At 37.9% G+C, this 15413-nt stretch overlaps 1 protein-coding gene across 7 annotated transcripts in view; it reads right to left on the reverse strand.

The window, feature by feature from the left end:
- The window catches only part of PPA2 (inorganic pyrophosphatase 2), a 125142-nt gene that overhangs the window by 41746 nt on the left and 67983 nt on the right, over positions 1-15413 (reverse strand). For 5 of the 7 annotated variants that reach the window (XM_074040254.1, XM_074040255.1, XM_045392717.2 and 2 more), the window contains one exon: positions 14689-14815. In XM_074040254.1, coding sequence (XP_073896355.1) covers positions 14689-14815 — 127 coding nt within the window. Of the gene's footprint in view, positions 1-11376; positions 12926-14688; positions 14816-15413 lie in introns of those variants that run through there. The other 2 variants (XM_074040257.1, XM_074040256.1) reach the window with 2 other exon arrangements.

Consider the following 15413-nt stretch of genomic DNA (forward strand, 5'->3'; position numbering starts at 1 on the left):
GAGGGGCATCCACCACTGCTGAGGCTTGAATAGCTAAACAAAGCGGCAGGGAAGCTCGAACTGGGCAGAACTCAGTGCAGCTCAGCAAGGCCTACAGCCTCTATAGACTCCACCTCTGTGGGCAGGGCATAGCTGAACAAAAGGCAGCAGAAACTTCTGCAGACTTAAAGGTCCCTGTCTGACAGCTCTGAAGAAGGCAGTGGTTCCCCCAGCATGGCATTCAAGCTCTGAGAACAGAGAGACAGCCTTCTCAAGTTGGTCACTGAACCCCATGTAGCCTGATTGGGAGACACCTCCCAGTAGGATCCGACAGACACCTCATACAGGCGGGTGCTCCTCTGGGACAAAGCTTCCAGAGGAAGGATCAGGCAGCAATATTTGCTGTTCTGCAATATTTGCTATTCTGCAGCCTCCGCTGGTGATACCCGGGCAAACAGTGTCTGGAGTGGACCTCTAGCAAATTCCAGCAAACATGCAGCTGAGGGGCCTGTTAGAAGGAAAACCAACAAACAGAAAGGAATGGCATCAACATCAACAAAAAAGGACATCTACAGCAAAACCCCATCTGTAGGTCACCAACATCAAAGACTAAAAGTAGATAAAACCACAAAGATGGGGAGAAACCAGAGCAGAAAAGCTGAAAAATCAAAAAACCAGAGCACCTCTTATCCTCTAAAGGAACGCAGCTCCTTGCCAGCAACAGAACAAAGCTGGATGGATGAGTTTCGTGAGTTGACAGAAGTAGACTTCAGAAGGTCAGTAATAACAAACTTCTCCGAGCTTAAGGAGCATGTTCTAACCCATCGCAAGGAAGCTAAAAACCTTGAAAAAAGGTTAGATGAATGGCTAACTAGAATAAACAGTGTAGAGAAGACCTTAAATGACCTGATGGAGCTGAAAACCACAGCACAAGAGCTTCATGACACATGCACAAGCTTCAACAGCTGATTTGATGAAGTGGAAGAAAGGGTATCAGTGATTGAAGATTAAATTAATGAAATAAAGAGAGAAGACAAGATTAGAGAGAAAAGTGAAAAGAAACAAACAAAGCCTCCAAGAAATATGGGACTATGTGAAAAGACCAAATCTATGTTTCATTGGTGTACCTGAAAGTGACAGGGAGAATGGAACCAAGTTAGAAAACACTCTTCAGGATATTATTCAGAAGAACTTCCCCAACCTAGCAAGGCAAGCCAAAATTTAAATTCAGGAAATACAGAGACCACCACAAAGATACACCTTGAGAAGAGCAACCCCAACACACATGATGTCAGATTTACCAAGGTTGAAATGAAGGGAAAAATGTTAAGGGCAGCCAGAGAGAAAGGTCGGGTTACCCACAAAGGGAAGCCTATCAGACTAACAGCTGATCTCTCTGCAGAAACCCTGCAAGTCAGAGGAGAGTGGGGGCCAATATTCAACATTCTTAAAGAAAAGAACTTTCAACCCAGAATCTCATATCCAGCCAAACTAAGCTTCATAAGTGAAGAAGAAATAAAATCCTTTACAGACAAACAAATGCTGAGAGATTTTGTCACCACTAGGCCAGCCTTACAAGAGCTCCTGAAGGAAGCACTAAACATGTAAAGGAAGAACTGGTACCAGCCACTGCAAAAACATGCCAAATTGTAAAGACCATCAACATTATGAAGAAACTGCATGAATTAATGGGCAAAATAACCAGCTAACATCATAGTGACAGGACCAAATTCACATATAACAATATTAACCTTAAATGTAAATGGGCTAAATGCCCCAATTAAAAGACACAGACTAGCAAATTGGATAAACAGTCAAGACCTATCAGTGTGCTCTATTCAGGAGACCCATCTCATGTGCACTTTGCTCAAAATAAAGGATGGAGGAAGATCTATCAAGCAAATGAAAAGCAAAAAAAAAAAAAAAAAAAAAAAACAAACAAAAAAAAGCAAGGGTTGCAATCCTAGTCTCTGATAAAACAGACCTTAAACCAACACAGATCAAAAGAGACAAAGAAGGCTATTACATAATGGTAAAGGAATCAATTCAACAAGAAGAGCTAACTATCTTAAATATATATGCACCCAAATATGGGAGCACTCAGATTCATAAAGCAAGTCCTTAGAGACCTACAAAGAGGTCTCAAAATAATAAGAGCTATTTATGACAAACCTACAGCCGATATTATACTGAATGGGCAAAAACTGGAAGCATTCCCCTTGAAAATCGGCACAAGACAAAGATGCCCTCTCTCACCACTCCTATTCAACACAGTGTTAGAAGTTCTTGCCAGGACAATCAGGCAAGAGAAGGAAATAAAGGGTATTCCATAAGGAAAAGAGGAAGTCAAATTGTCCCTGTTTGTGGAAGACATGATTGCATATTTAGAAAACCCTATCGTCTCGGTCCAAAATCTCCTTAAGCTGATAAGCAAATTCAGCAAAGCCTCAGGATACAAAATCAATGTGCAAAAATCATGAGCATTCCTGTACACCAATAACAGACGAACAGAGAGTCAAATCATGAGTGAAATCCCATTCACAATTGCTACAAAGAGAATAAAATACCTAGGAATCCAACTTACAAGGAATGTGAAGGACCTCTTCAAGAACTACAAACCACTGCTCAACAAAATAAAAGAAGCCACAAACAAATGCAAGAACATTCCATGCTCATGGAGAGAAATAATCAGTATTGTGAAAATGGCCATAATGTCCAAGGTAATTTATAGATTCAGTGACATCCCAATGAAGCTGCCAATGACTTTCTTCACAGAATTGGAAAAAACTACTTTAAAGTTCATATGGAACCAAAAAAGAGCCCACAAGACAATCCTAAGCAAAAAGAACAAAGCTGGAGGCATCATGCTACCTGACTTCAAACTATACTACAAGGTTACAGTAACCAAAATAGCATGGAACTGGTACCAAAACAGAGATATAGACAAATGGAACAGAACAGAGCCCTCAGAAATAATACCACACATCTACAACCATCTGACCTTTGACAAATCTGACAAAAAGAAGCAACGGGGAAAGGATTCCCTATTTAATAAATGGTGCTGGGAAAACTGGCTAGCCATATGTAGAAAGCTGAAACTGGATCCTTTCCTTACACCTTATACAAAAATTAACTCGAGATGGATTAAAGACTTAAATGTAAGACCTAAAGCCATAAAAACCCTAGAAGAAAACCTAGGCAATACCATTCAGGGCACAGGCATAGGCAAAGACTTCATGACTAAGACACCAAAAGCAATGGCAACAAAAGCCAAAATTGACAAATGGGATCTAACTAAACTAAAGAACTTCTGCACAGCAAAATAAACTCTCATCAGAGTGAACAGGCAACCTACAGAATGGGAGAAAATTTTTTGCAATCTACCCATCTGACAAAGGGCTAATATCCAGTATCTACAAAGAACTTACATAAATTTACAAGGAAAAACCCCATCAAAAAGTGGGCAAAGGATATGAACAGACACTTCACAGAAGAAGACACATATGCAGCCAACAGACACATAAAAACATGCTCATCATCACTGGTCATCAGAGAAAGGCAATTCAAAACCACAATGAGAAACCATCTCATGCCAGTTAGAATGGCAATCATTAAAAAGTCCGGAAACAACAGATGCTGGAGAGGATGTGCAGAAATAGGAAGCCTTTACACTGTTGGTGGGAGTGTAAATTAGTTCAGCCACTGTGGAAGACAGTGTGGCGATTCCTCAAGGATCTAGAACAAGAAATACCATTTGACTCAGTGATCCCATTACTGGGTATATACCCAAAAGAATTGTAAATCATGCTGCTATAAAGACACATGCACACGTATGTTTATTGCAGTACTATTCACAATAGCAAAGACTTGGAAACAACCCAAATGTCCATCAATGATAGACTGGATTAAGAAAATGTGGCACATATACACCACTGAATACTATGCAGGCACAAAAATGGATGAGTTCATGTCCTTTGCAGGGACATGGATGAAGCTGGAAACCATCATTCTGAGCAAACTATCACAATGACAGAAAACCAAACACCACTCATAGTTGGGAGTTGAACAATGAGAACACAAGGACACAGGGCGGGGAACATCACACCATCACACACCAGGGCCTGTTGGGGGGTGTGGGGCTGAAGGAGGGATAGTATTAGTTGAAATACCTAATGTAAATGACCAGTTGATGGGTACAGCAAATCAACATGGCACATGTATACCTATGTAACAAACCTGCACTTTGTGCACATGTACCCTAGAACTTAAAGTATAAAAAGAAAAAAAAAAAGAATAAAGGCATAAGAAAAATCAAGTATGAAAAAGTAGAACAAAAGTTGGAAGATTAGTCTCATATATGCCTTATTACAAGACTTCATAATTAAAATAACATGACGCTGGCATAGGATTATATCACTGACACCATATAGAATCCAGAAACAGACTCCTGTATAATGAAATGCGTAAGAAAGACATTCCAAAACAGTAGGAAGAAAATGACTTTCTGTTCAGCAGTGTTAGAAAAAATGTATACATGGACAATGTAAATTCCACATAAATTCAAGACTCGATTGTAAAGATAATAAAATATAAAAGAGTGAAAAGAAAATAAAAACATCTTTCTGACCAAGAGGTAAGAAATCTTTAAACTAGAATCAAAACACTAAAGTCATGTATAAAAAACACTGATAAAATGGGATACATCAAAATTTAAAACCTCCGTAAGCCAAAAGTCAATATAGCATCTCTGCAAATAGAGAATATTTGCAACCTAAATAATAAAGGATTATTATCCAAAAACTCTGGTATACCAAAAGAATGTCAACCCCAATAGAAAAAGTGCAAACAATTTATATACTCAATTCACAGAAGGGAAGATACAAATAATCCAATAAAAATACAAGAAAGATGCTCCAACCCAGTAGTAAGCAGAAAAATAAAGAATTAAAACAAGATAAATCATCTTTTACGTATCAGATTGGCAAAAAAATAATAAACTATTATTTAGGAAGCATTTACTCTCATACACTGATGATACAATCACTGCAAAAGACACTTTGGTAATATCTAGTAAAATTTTGAAATACTTTAAACCTATGGCTCAGTAATAGTGCCACAGGATTCTTCAGCTGTCGTTTTTCCAGCTGGAAATCTCTGTAGCCAGCGGCGCCTTTTCACGAGTTTTGCTTAGCCCGCTGGGCTCCTTCCACCCACTTGGCCTGGCAGGCTGCACTCCGCTCATGCTAAGCCTGGATCCCATGCACGCCAAGGGCAAACCAGGCACAAAGTGGCAAGGAGCAGGCAACTCTGGGCACCAGCACAGGCACTGGCTCCCTGTGAGGCTGCAGCTGGACCGGGCAAACACTGCAAGTGGCTTCCACTGGAGGCTCCAGGAAACATGGTGGCACTTAGAAGCTTGGAGGCACCAGGAAGTGCAGAGCCCCAAAGAGGATGTCACAGCCCTGGCTCAGGGAGCCATTAGGTCTGGGATCCCTGAAGGCGCCCAGCTCTTCTCTTCTCCTTGTTGCCTGCAATGTGGTGAGCAGGATCAGAAGGTAGCATATTTCAGCCTTGTTTGCCTTAGGGTTCCTTCAGTTTCACCATTTGGGGGGTCCGGAGTTCTCCCATATAGAGGAAGACTGAGGTACCTGGGCAAATGGAGGGTGAGCAAGGCAAGGTGCTTTACTGACAGTACAGATCTCACAAGATCAGAAGTAGGTAGCTCCTATCCACAGGCAGGTCATCCCATTGAGCCTGAGGCCCACTGAGACTGCAGCCCTCAGTGGAGAGGAGACCCAAAGTGGGTAGTTCCTATCGCAGGCAGGTTGTCCCGTCTTCCCGAGTCTGGTTGAATCCCAGGTTTTTATGGGCTCAGGAGTGAGGAAGTGTGTGCTGACTGGCCCATGGGCAGCCATGGTTAGGCCCAGAAAACACACCATAGGTTCTCACTCCAGGCCAGATTTCACCCAGAACAGACAGCCTGGTCCCCAGGCTTCAGGCCGTTCCTGGCTTTAAGGTGGGGCTTCAATGTGGACCCACCTCCTTCCGCCCAGAAGCCTCTCTGCCTCCCGCTATCTATACATCATCTACTGTACCCAGGCTGTTTGTGCCAAGGGGCACCTGCAGGCCTGCACCAAGCCACCCTCAGCACCCCTTTGGCCTCCCTCCCATGTTCGTCAGTGCCAAAAGTCCAGAGGGGGCAAAGGTGGCAGGGGGCTGGTGTGTCAGTGCCACTCTGAGTGAGGGCACACCTGGCTGGGTTGCAACAGCACCCAGGTTCAGCCATGACTTCACTCCAAAATCAGAGTGGGGAGAGGCCAGGCAGCATTAGCAGGCACTTCTGAGCTTGCAGAGGTCGGGTGGGGGGCTTCCCAGGCCCCCAAGAGTGCAGGGATGCCCAGGTCCACAGCTGTGGCTGGGTGGCTGCAGCTGTGTCCCAGAGGGTGGTGATCCCACCCTGTCAACTCAGAAGGGGATGGGGCTCCCACTTGTTCCTGGCTCCCGCAGCTCGGTGGAGCTCGCAGTCCTGGCTGTGCCTTCCCGGCTGCAGCCAAAGTCTTTGCTGTGGCTGCTCCAGATGGGCCGCCGCTGCCAACAGTAGTATGTCATTTAAGCTTCACAACTTGTAAATTAGGTATTATTTATCTCTTTAATGCAAATTAATAAACTGGGACTCTAAAAGGTTAAGTAATTTGCTCAAGATCTCAAAGGGAATCAATATATCAGCTTTAAAAATGGAGTAACAGGTGTGTGGGGGGCAAATATCAAATTGAATTAGGTAATTACATCTTAAGACCTTCTTCTAACTGAATAAATATCAAAATCATTACCTATTGTTCTATATCCAGGACTAGAATGTCCAACCAGCAGAAAAGAATTCATTAACGAAATGGTTCTCAATTTGAAGGAAATCTATTAGAATCACCCATGGAGCTTTATCTAGCTATATAAATTCACATCTCTAACCTTTCTATCCACTTCCACAAATTGACAGCTACCTATACTTCCACAAAGATTAGGAGAAAAAAAACATTAAAATGCTGCTTTACCTGGATTATCTCCACCAAACCATAACACAAAGTGAAGAAAGCATACAATCGGCTGAGAATTTTTTGTTTTTAGATAAAAACCAGTGACATAAAAGTAATACCGTATCTCTTTGCCTTTATTATATAAAAGGGGAAAAAAGACACCAGGATATGGCCTTATGCTAAAATTTTGTCCAAAGGGGAGGAAAAAAGAAAAATGAAAAAGGAGTTTCCATTTTACTAAAGGAAATGATGTTGATTCATTCGCACAACACTCTCATCCCAGTACTACAAATGTTGCTCCCACAGAACTAAACATGTGCACAACTAGTACCCTCTAAAGAAACTCTGTGGGAAGCAAGAACATGTGTTTTTAATGACTTACAAAAACTCACAAGAAACAAGTTTCATTTAACAACATTCACTGTATTTTCTGTATCACAAATAGAGGTCCCTGCAAAGAGAAATGATTTTCTTAATAATTTCTGCTTACTCAGAATCTCTAAAAGATTTCCATGTTTTCCAAACAGTTCTGCATATCTACGTTTAACATTCACGGGCTGATGAAGAGTATCTTTCATTGTTCTTGCCCTTTCCTTCTCCATTCTCCTTTTCACAAACTGTACTCTTACCAAGACAAAACCTGTACTAAGAATGTGTATTAACATAATGAAAAAATAATGGAATTAACGCATGTCAAAGTGAGTATTACCAAACAAAGTAATTCTACAGAGAGACTATATGCACTGTATCAGAAAAACCTCTCAGAAAAGACTTAGATTTTTCTCAAAATATAAACATTCATTACCAGTTTACAAGTAATTTTACATGACCAGTAAAATGAAAACCATACAGATGCCTTGTACATGGAAGGAATTCAAATATTTCTAATCTAATTTTGATTTGAAGCATATAACCAAGTGGCTAAATGCACAGGTCTCGGGTCAGATTGACCTCCACTGAACTTCCAGCTTCATCACTTAACAGTTACCCTAAAGCACTTAAAAATGTGCTCATATCCCCAAGAAATCATCTAATCCTTTAATTTAAACTGGGTTTCCCATAGCACTAACTTTGAAGATAATTTAGGTCTTTCTACTAATAGAAGACAACAAGCTAAAAATAATGGATTAAAAATATTTCCTAGAACAAAAATTTAGAGATGGGAAAAACCTTGGGGATCTTTTACTGATCAGAAGATGAACTCCACAGTTTTAAGAAATAAAGAAGCAAAGGCTTTGAGAGGTTATGACTTTTCCAAGGTCAGATAATTAATAAACAGAAAGAGCATTTTAGAATTTAGGCCTCCCCCATACTTCACTATATCATAAGAATGACTGAAACCTAAAAAAACTGTAAGAGGTCAAGGTTCAAAAAAGAGACAACAGGTTCTTGGTAATTTAATTCCATCTTAATTATAGTTTTTGAACTCAATTTGTCCTTGTTCCTCAACTGCCTCCTCCCACAACCCATCCCTACATACCTACACCTATTAATGAAATAAGAGGAATAAAGATCAAAAGAGCTATCTTTTCACTGGAATCTCTATCATTGTCCCACTGATGCCTAAATTACTTAAGAGCAAATGGTCAGCACTCTTAGAAAGCAACAAGGTCCAAGGCCACAAATACAGCTGACTAACCCAGCATTTTTCAGAGCCAGACTGGAGTGGAATGACTGGCCATATGATTTAGGCTAGTTACTAACCATGCCCCATGCCCCTTCCACCCGGTGCCTCAGTTTCTCTATCCTTTAAAAAGAGAATAACATATCTTGACTGAAGTTGTGTGAAGATTAAACATAATCCAAAAGAAGCACTTTGCATAGTTTCTTCTTAGGCATATTGCGATTGTCTGACAAATGTTAGAGCTCTTAGGTTGATGATGCTGATATGCAAGCCCCTTTCCAAGCCAGAGTACATTCTGCTGTCTTCTAACACACACAGAAAAGCACATTGAACTTTATTTTTTCTGGTTACAAAACATGAATATTTTCCCTTAAGATCACTATGCTATTCTTTTTCTCCCCTTATATGACAGTATTAAGTTGTGTTTTAGGAGGAAAGGAAATAGAACACTACATTAATTTGCTTATTTTTAAACAATAATTACAGAAGCACTAGAAGTGTTTACTTAGCAAATGAACATTTAAGCCAAATAGATTGTGTCTCAACATATTTAGTTTTGCCTTGAGAGTAAGTAGTTTTGATTTTTAAATTTCTCTAAATATAAGCTGAAATTCTACATATATAAAAGACATACCTTAATAATTTTAGGACAAGTGTGATGCCGGCCTATGAAAATGTCAGAACTGTCTTATTTTAAATAATTGCTCATATGATTTATTCATCTACAATGTATCTATATCAATATAACTGTTCTGATTTCAATTGTTTTAAATCTTTCACATATTCAAACTATAAAATCACCGCACAGGTAAACAGTTACTGCAGCACAACAGACAATAGTTTTCATTTATTTAAAGACCAAACAAAAGAAATCTTCATTGCTCTGCAAGTTGAAACAGCATCTAGGCCTAAATTAGCTCCTCGTGACATTAGTTCTCCTGACATAAGGTCCTTAGGCCCAGTGGCAACACTGAAGAGGCACAAACATCTGTTTGGTGAGTATCTGCAGCTGTACATTATAGAAGGAGGTTAATTTAACCACGAGAAAAATTACACATGCCCTAGCATTTCAATCCTCTTAAAAAGCTCTAAACTTGGTTATTTGATAACCAAAGCTATTATTCGCACTGGCCAAGGTATTTTCTAGTAACAATTTAAGTGTCCTAAAAGTCTTATTAACTCTTACAGGCCATTAGGGTACCAACAAGAGCATTAGGGCCTGAAACCTAATTACAGGGCATAAAATGGTCTTCGTGCTCTGTTAATGAGCCTGCTGAAGTGACCAATTTTGTATCACGGAGTACAGGGAGTTTCATTTCAAATGTTATTTGGACATTTTTTAGACTTTTACAGTGGCTACTCCATTTTTAGAAGGTGAAACTAGAAGACTTAAAACAGTAACGTTAAAATTACAGAACTATAACCATAAAAAAGTTTTTTACTAATTGAAAAACGTTCTCTGATGCAATGGCTAGTTTAAGTTCAGTCATCATAGGTAAAAACTGTAAATATTAAAACAGGAGTATACAGTCTACAAAAGTCTGTACATATGTTAATCAGGATCAAAAAAGTTACTTCATTTTATTTATTTCCCAAAAAAACTTATTTTATTTGTTCACAAATTTAAACAACCCCAAAACATGTGGTTCATCTTCGAAGAACCACAACTTAAATGTGTCTATATGAATAAAAAGAAAATACACAGATATAAGGACATACTATGAACTAAAACGAGCTTCATTCTCAAAAAAGAAAAACTTTGACAAACCATGCCAAATAACAGCTTCTTTTTCTTTTGGGATTTTTTTTTTTTTTTTTTTTTTTTTTTGAGATGGAGTTTTGCTCTTGTTGCCTAGGCTAGAGTGCAATGGCGTGTTCTCGGCTCACCACAACCTCCGCCTCCTGGGTTCAAGTGATTCACTTGCCTCAGCCTCCCAAATAGCTGGGATTATAGGCATGTGTCACCACACCCAGCTAATTTTGTATTTTTAGTAGAGATGGGGTTTCTCTACGTGGGTCAGGCTGGTCTCGAACTTATGACCTCAGGTGATTCGCCTGCCTCGGCCTCTTTTTCTAAAGATAGTAGAAACTAATAGGATGGATATGAATTTTATTATTTATTTATTTATAGAAACGAAGACTCACTATGTTGCTCAGGCTGGTCTCACACTCCTGCACTCAAGTGACCCTCCTGTCTCAGCTTCCCAAAGTGCTGGGATTACAGGTGTAAGCCACCATGCTGGCCAAGGATTTACTTTTAAAATGTCTAATAACAATAAAAACGTACAGGAAATTTAAAAAATCTCTATGTACTCCTATATTACACACATCCCCAGAAAACTACACAATTAAAAAGAAAATTCCTGATAGCTGCCCTCCCCTAAGTGTTTTTAAATTTTTCTCGTTTATCTGACAAACAAGCCAAGAAGTATAGATGACAAATGTTTAAACAGTCATAAAATATAAAATCACTTATTCCTTTATAATATAAATTTCAATTTATACACAGTAATTTATATTTTAAGTTACTGCATTAGATATTTTTGGAAAATGGACACCAGCCAACAATGAAAAGGGAAAACTAAAGAGGGAATGGTAGAATTTAAGTAAGTAGAATTAACCAAGCATTGAAAAGAAACCCGCAGGTGATAGCTATGCAGGAGGTTCAGAGAACAGTCTGTCCAAAGATGATCACTTAATAAATAGTATGATAAACTAAATGAATAATATTTACATAATAATACTGTAAATGCTACTTAGTTTTTAATTTTCAGATTCAACCATGAAGCAAAATAGGAAAAACAATTATACTTCACGTAATGTAAACATTATAAATTTTGACAATATAGAATTGATAGTGGAGCTGAGAGAAGTTAGGTTGTAAGGGACAGAAAAGGATAAAAATATAGAAACTGAATGTTCTAAGTTCTACAGTGGGCAGCTAAGAGTTATTGTTCAAAGTCAATGAGGCAATAAATCCAGCTCCAAATATACAACTTAGAGTTATTAGGATAACAGTAGAAATATGGTAACACAGTTGATAAATGTTTAAGAATTTAAGTTCCTTGTCTTCCAAAGTAATAATTTGAGTCAACAGGGAAAATGCATAATTTAAGAAATTTAAGCACATCATTTACAGAATAGAAGCAATCATTCAAAAGAACAAAAAACATTTGCGATAAGATATGAGAAGATGAGATGGGAGGTAGGAAGAAAAACTTTACTTTTCATGTTATATACCATTTTTTACACTTCTGAGTTTTTATTTCCATGTATAAAATTAATTTTATAATTTTAAAAATGCCATCTAAAATCCTGTGTTTGTGATTTTAGATGGTAAATATGAAAGACATAAATACCAAATCATTTTAAAAGTTGCTTGATTTAGGATTAAATACTGTTGACTACAAATAATTTTTCAAAAATAAAAAACATTTATACTACAATCTCTTCTTCCTTTCAATTTGTGCCTACATCAATTTTTTTCCTGGGTCTCTGTAAAGTAAGAGAAAAGAAAGAAGAAAATTCAACAAAGGTATGCAGAACATATTAACAATAATGTGAAGGTAAAAGGAATGAGAAAAAAATGTGTTATTCTTAAAACTATCAAACTTGCTGGGCGCTGTGGCTCAAACCTGTAATCCCAACACTTTGGGAGGCTAAGGCGGGTAAATCCCTTGAGGCCAGGAGTCCAAGACCAGCCTGGTCAACACGGTGAAACCCCATCTCTTCTAAAATACAAAAAATTAGCCAGGTGTGGTGGCACACGCCTGTACTCCCAGCTAGTCAAGAGGCTGAGGCACAAGAATCACTCGAACCTAGGAGGCGGCGGTTGCAGTGAGCCGAGATCGTGCCACTGCACTTCAGCGTGGAAGGCAGAGAGAGACTCTGTCTCAAAAAAACCCTACCAAACTTATTTCATAAAATCTAGATGTAAGAGAAGAGTACTTTTATAAGTATTAACTAATATGAACAATATACAAATATCCTTAAAATAAACAATTTTCATTTTCCCCATATACTTTACTCATTCTTTTAGGATTTCAAAAACATATTATGAATAAGAATTGTTATATTTTTCATGATGAAAATAACACATGTGTTCACTTTTAATACAATGATAAATGTACTGGTTTTCTAAAACAATAACATCTTGTTTTAACTATTCAAGTTCAATAATTTCTTCTCAACCCAAATCAGCAACTGGCTTTAGTGTTTCTGCATATCTCTTCATAAAAGCAAATGTGAAAGGAATTTAGAAAGATGTCCAAAGTGCAAAGTCACCTCCATTCTGAGTACACAACAGAAATAAAATGAATAGAGTTAAAACTTTTTATTCTAACACTTAGGAAACTCAAGGAGTCGTGCTGGGCTTATGTGATCTAGTTTCAATACCTCTAGTTACAAATATATAAATTACTAGAATCAAGGATGAATTGCTTGGTGTAATAGTATAGATGGGCTATATATTGCTCAGTACAGTACTGAGCAATTCACACTTTAGAATCAGACAGAAACGAGTTCAAGCTGTATACTATTTACATGTTTGCAAACGTGGGCAAGTCACTTACATTCTCTGAGCATCTTCTAAGTTAAGAACAATAATATCTATTATAACAGGCACCAGTGCTTGTTATATGCTGGACAATTTAAAATGTTAAATCACATCTCCAATAGTACTGAACTACTACTCTCTAAATAATATTTTCATTTTCATTCAAGTGCTCAGTGTTTTCAGCTTAAAGGGGCATCCCTTAGTACAGTTGCATGACTTTAGTGTGGCAGATCACAAATGAATTAGGTGGATGATTTGTTTCGGCTGCCTGTGGCACTAATAGATTATCAATTCTCATTTGAGGAGCAGTTAAGGTGCTAAAAAATGTTTTTAACTAAATAAAATTTATTTACTATTCTCATATATATGTATATGAAAAGTATAAAAATAGACAAAATCAGGGTAAAATAATGAGATAAGAAATATATATGGTTTATAGACTTGAGGCTCCTATTTTAATTGTCGTTTTCGCATTTTACTTTTGACCCTCAGGTTACATGCACTTCACCCTACCAGACCTCCCCCTTTCTCAATTATATGCAAGAATGACAACACAGAAATCTCTCCTGCTGTTTCAAGTGCAAGAAAAGGTACATAAACTAAGATTAATACATTGTTAATGAGGTTCGGTCATCTTAGAAATGGTAATATTTCCAGTTTTAGAATTGAAGTTTACAAGGAAAAAGGATCCTGAGCAAGAATAAAACAGGAAAGAAAAATGGAGGAAAAATTGGTCAAAGAATAATAATAGTTGTCATATATTCGACACTGGTATGTGAAAGCCAGATGCTTTAAATAAATCATTTCTTATATTGCCAACAGCTTTACAAGTAGGTATAATCATCTCCATTTAGAGACGAGCAACTGAAATTCAGGAATGATCTACCCAAAGTCACTCATCCAGGAAGTAGCACAGCCAGAACTTAAACTGAAGTCTGTCTGACTCCAAACAAAATTAAATCATACCAAGCTATTTCCAGAACTTAAAATTTCTAGCACATCAAAATTTCATTAGAAGGCAGTTACTTCTTCCTTCATTTGTACAAGAAGAGACAAAAACTAGGTGCAGAAATAGCTTTTGCTGTCAATGACACTCCTTCCTTAGTTTCTTCTTGTTAGTCATATGAACAAAAGAGATTTCAAGGTACAAATGCCAGTATTGTATGCTTTTATTCCTAGTCAAAGGATGCTTTCAAAACAATTCCCAATAGCAGGTGGGCCATCAAAACCATGGAAGGAAAGAAGAAAGGAGGGAAGGAAGGAGTGAAAGGGAGAGGAGGAGAGTGAAAGAGAGGTGACAGGAGAGGGAAGAAAAAGGGAATAGAGGGAAACCAGTAGAATGTACTTTCTTCATTTAAAATATAATGTGTCTATCTACCTCTTTTCTTCTCTCGTTTTTAAAAAGTACATTTAACTCCCCTATGTGAACTTCTTTTAAGTTCTAAGAATTCCAATGACACACTAATTTACTTTCACTTTCTGGAAAGTAACAGTCTTACCATGAAACTTTGAGGCTTCAGGATCATTCACATTGATAGCAATTAATTTCCAATCTGTTTCACCTTCATCAATAAGAGCCAAAATTCCGAGAATCTTCACATGAATAACTTCTCCACAAGAAAGAATCTTTAAAGAGAACAGAAATTCACTATAGGCTTTGGAGAGTTTACTCACATATCACAAAATCCATATAAAAGATGAAAAGAACTACAGACTGAAATGTAATAAAGCCTCAATAATTAAAAATAACATGAAAATAGCCAAAGTCTGCCTTGCAATGAATGTCCCTTTAGAGTTAACTTTCTCAAAATTTCCACTTTCACCAATGATTGAATTACTTTACTGATAAACAAACAACTTGCCCTCCCATTGCAAATAGCTAAAAAACTGGACAGAATATATGAAATCACTCATTTCAGACATTAAACAACAGGCAGTACAGGACTGTGACCCCAGAGAGAAGTAAACAAACGAGAAAAGACATCTGATTGCCCTGGCTTTCTGCTCAATACACGTTCCAAACCACGGTAGAGAGAAAGGAACCCTGTAAGAGGACAGGGATCTCACTGAGGTTAAAGAACAGAGTTTAAAAAAAAATGGAGAGGATGAGGCAGCTGGAATTTGTAGGGCATGGTACTAGAGATAAGAAATAACTACAGCAATATACATTGGGGTTCCCTTGAGACACGGATTAAACACTAACCTGTGCATGCATGGGATGAGA

The sequence above is a fragment of the Macaca fascicularis genome, chromosome 5, assembly GCF_037993035.2.
Source record: "Macaca fascicularis isolate 582-1 chromosome 5, T2T-MFA8v1.1".
NCBI classification, from domain to species: domain Eukaryota; kingdom Metazoa; phylum Chordata; class Mammalia; order Primates; family Cercopithecidae; genus Macaca; species Macaca fascicularis.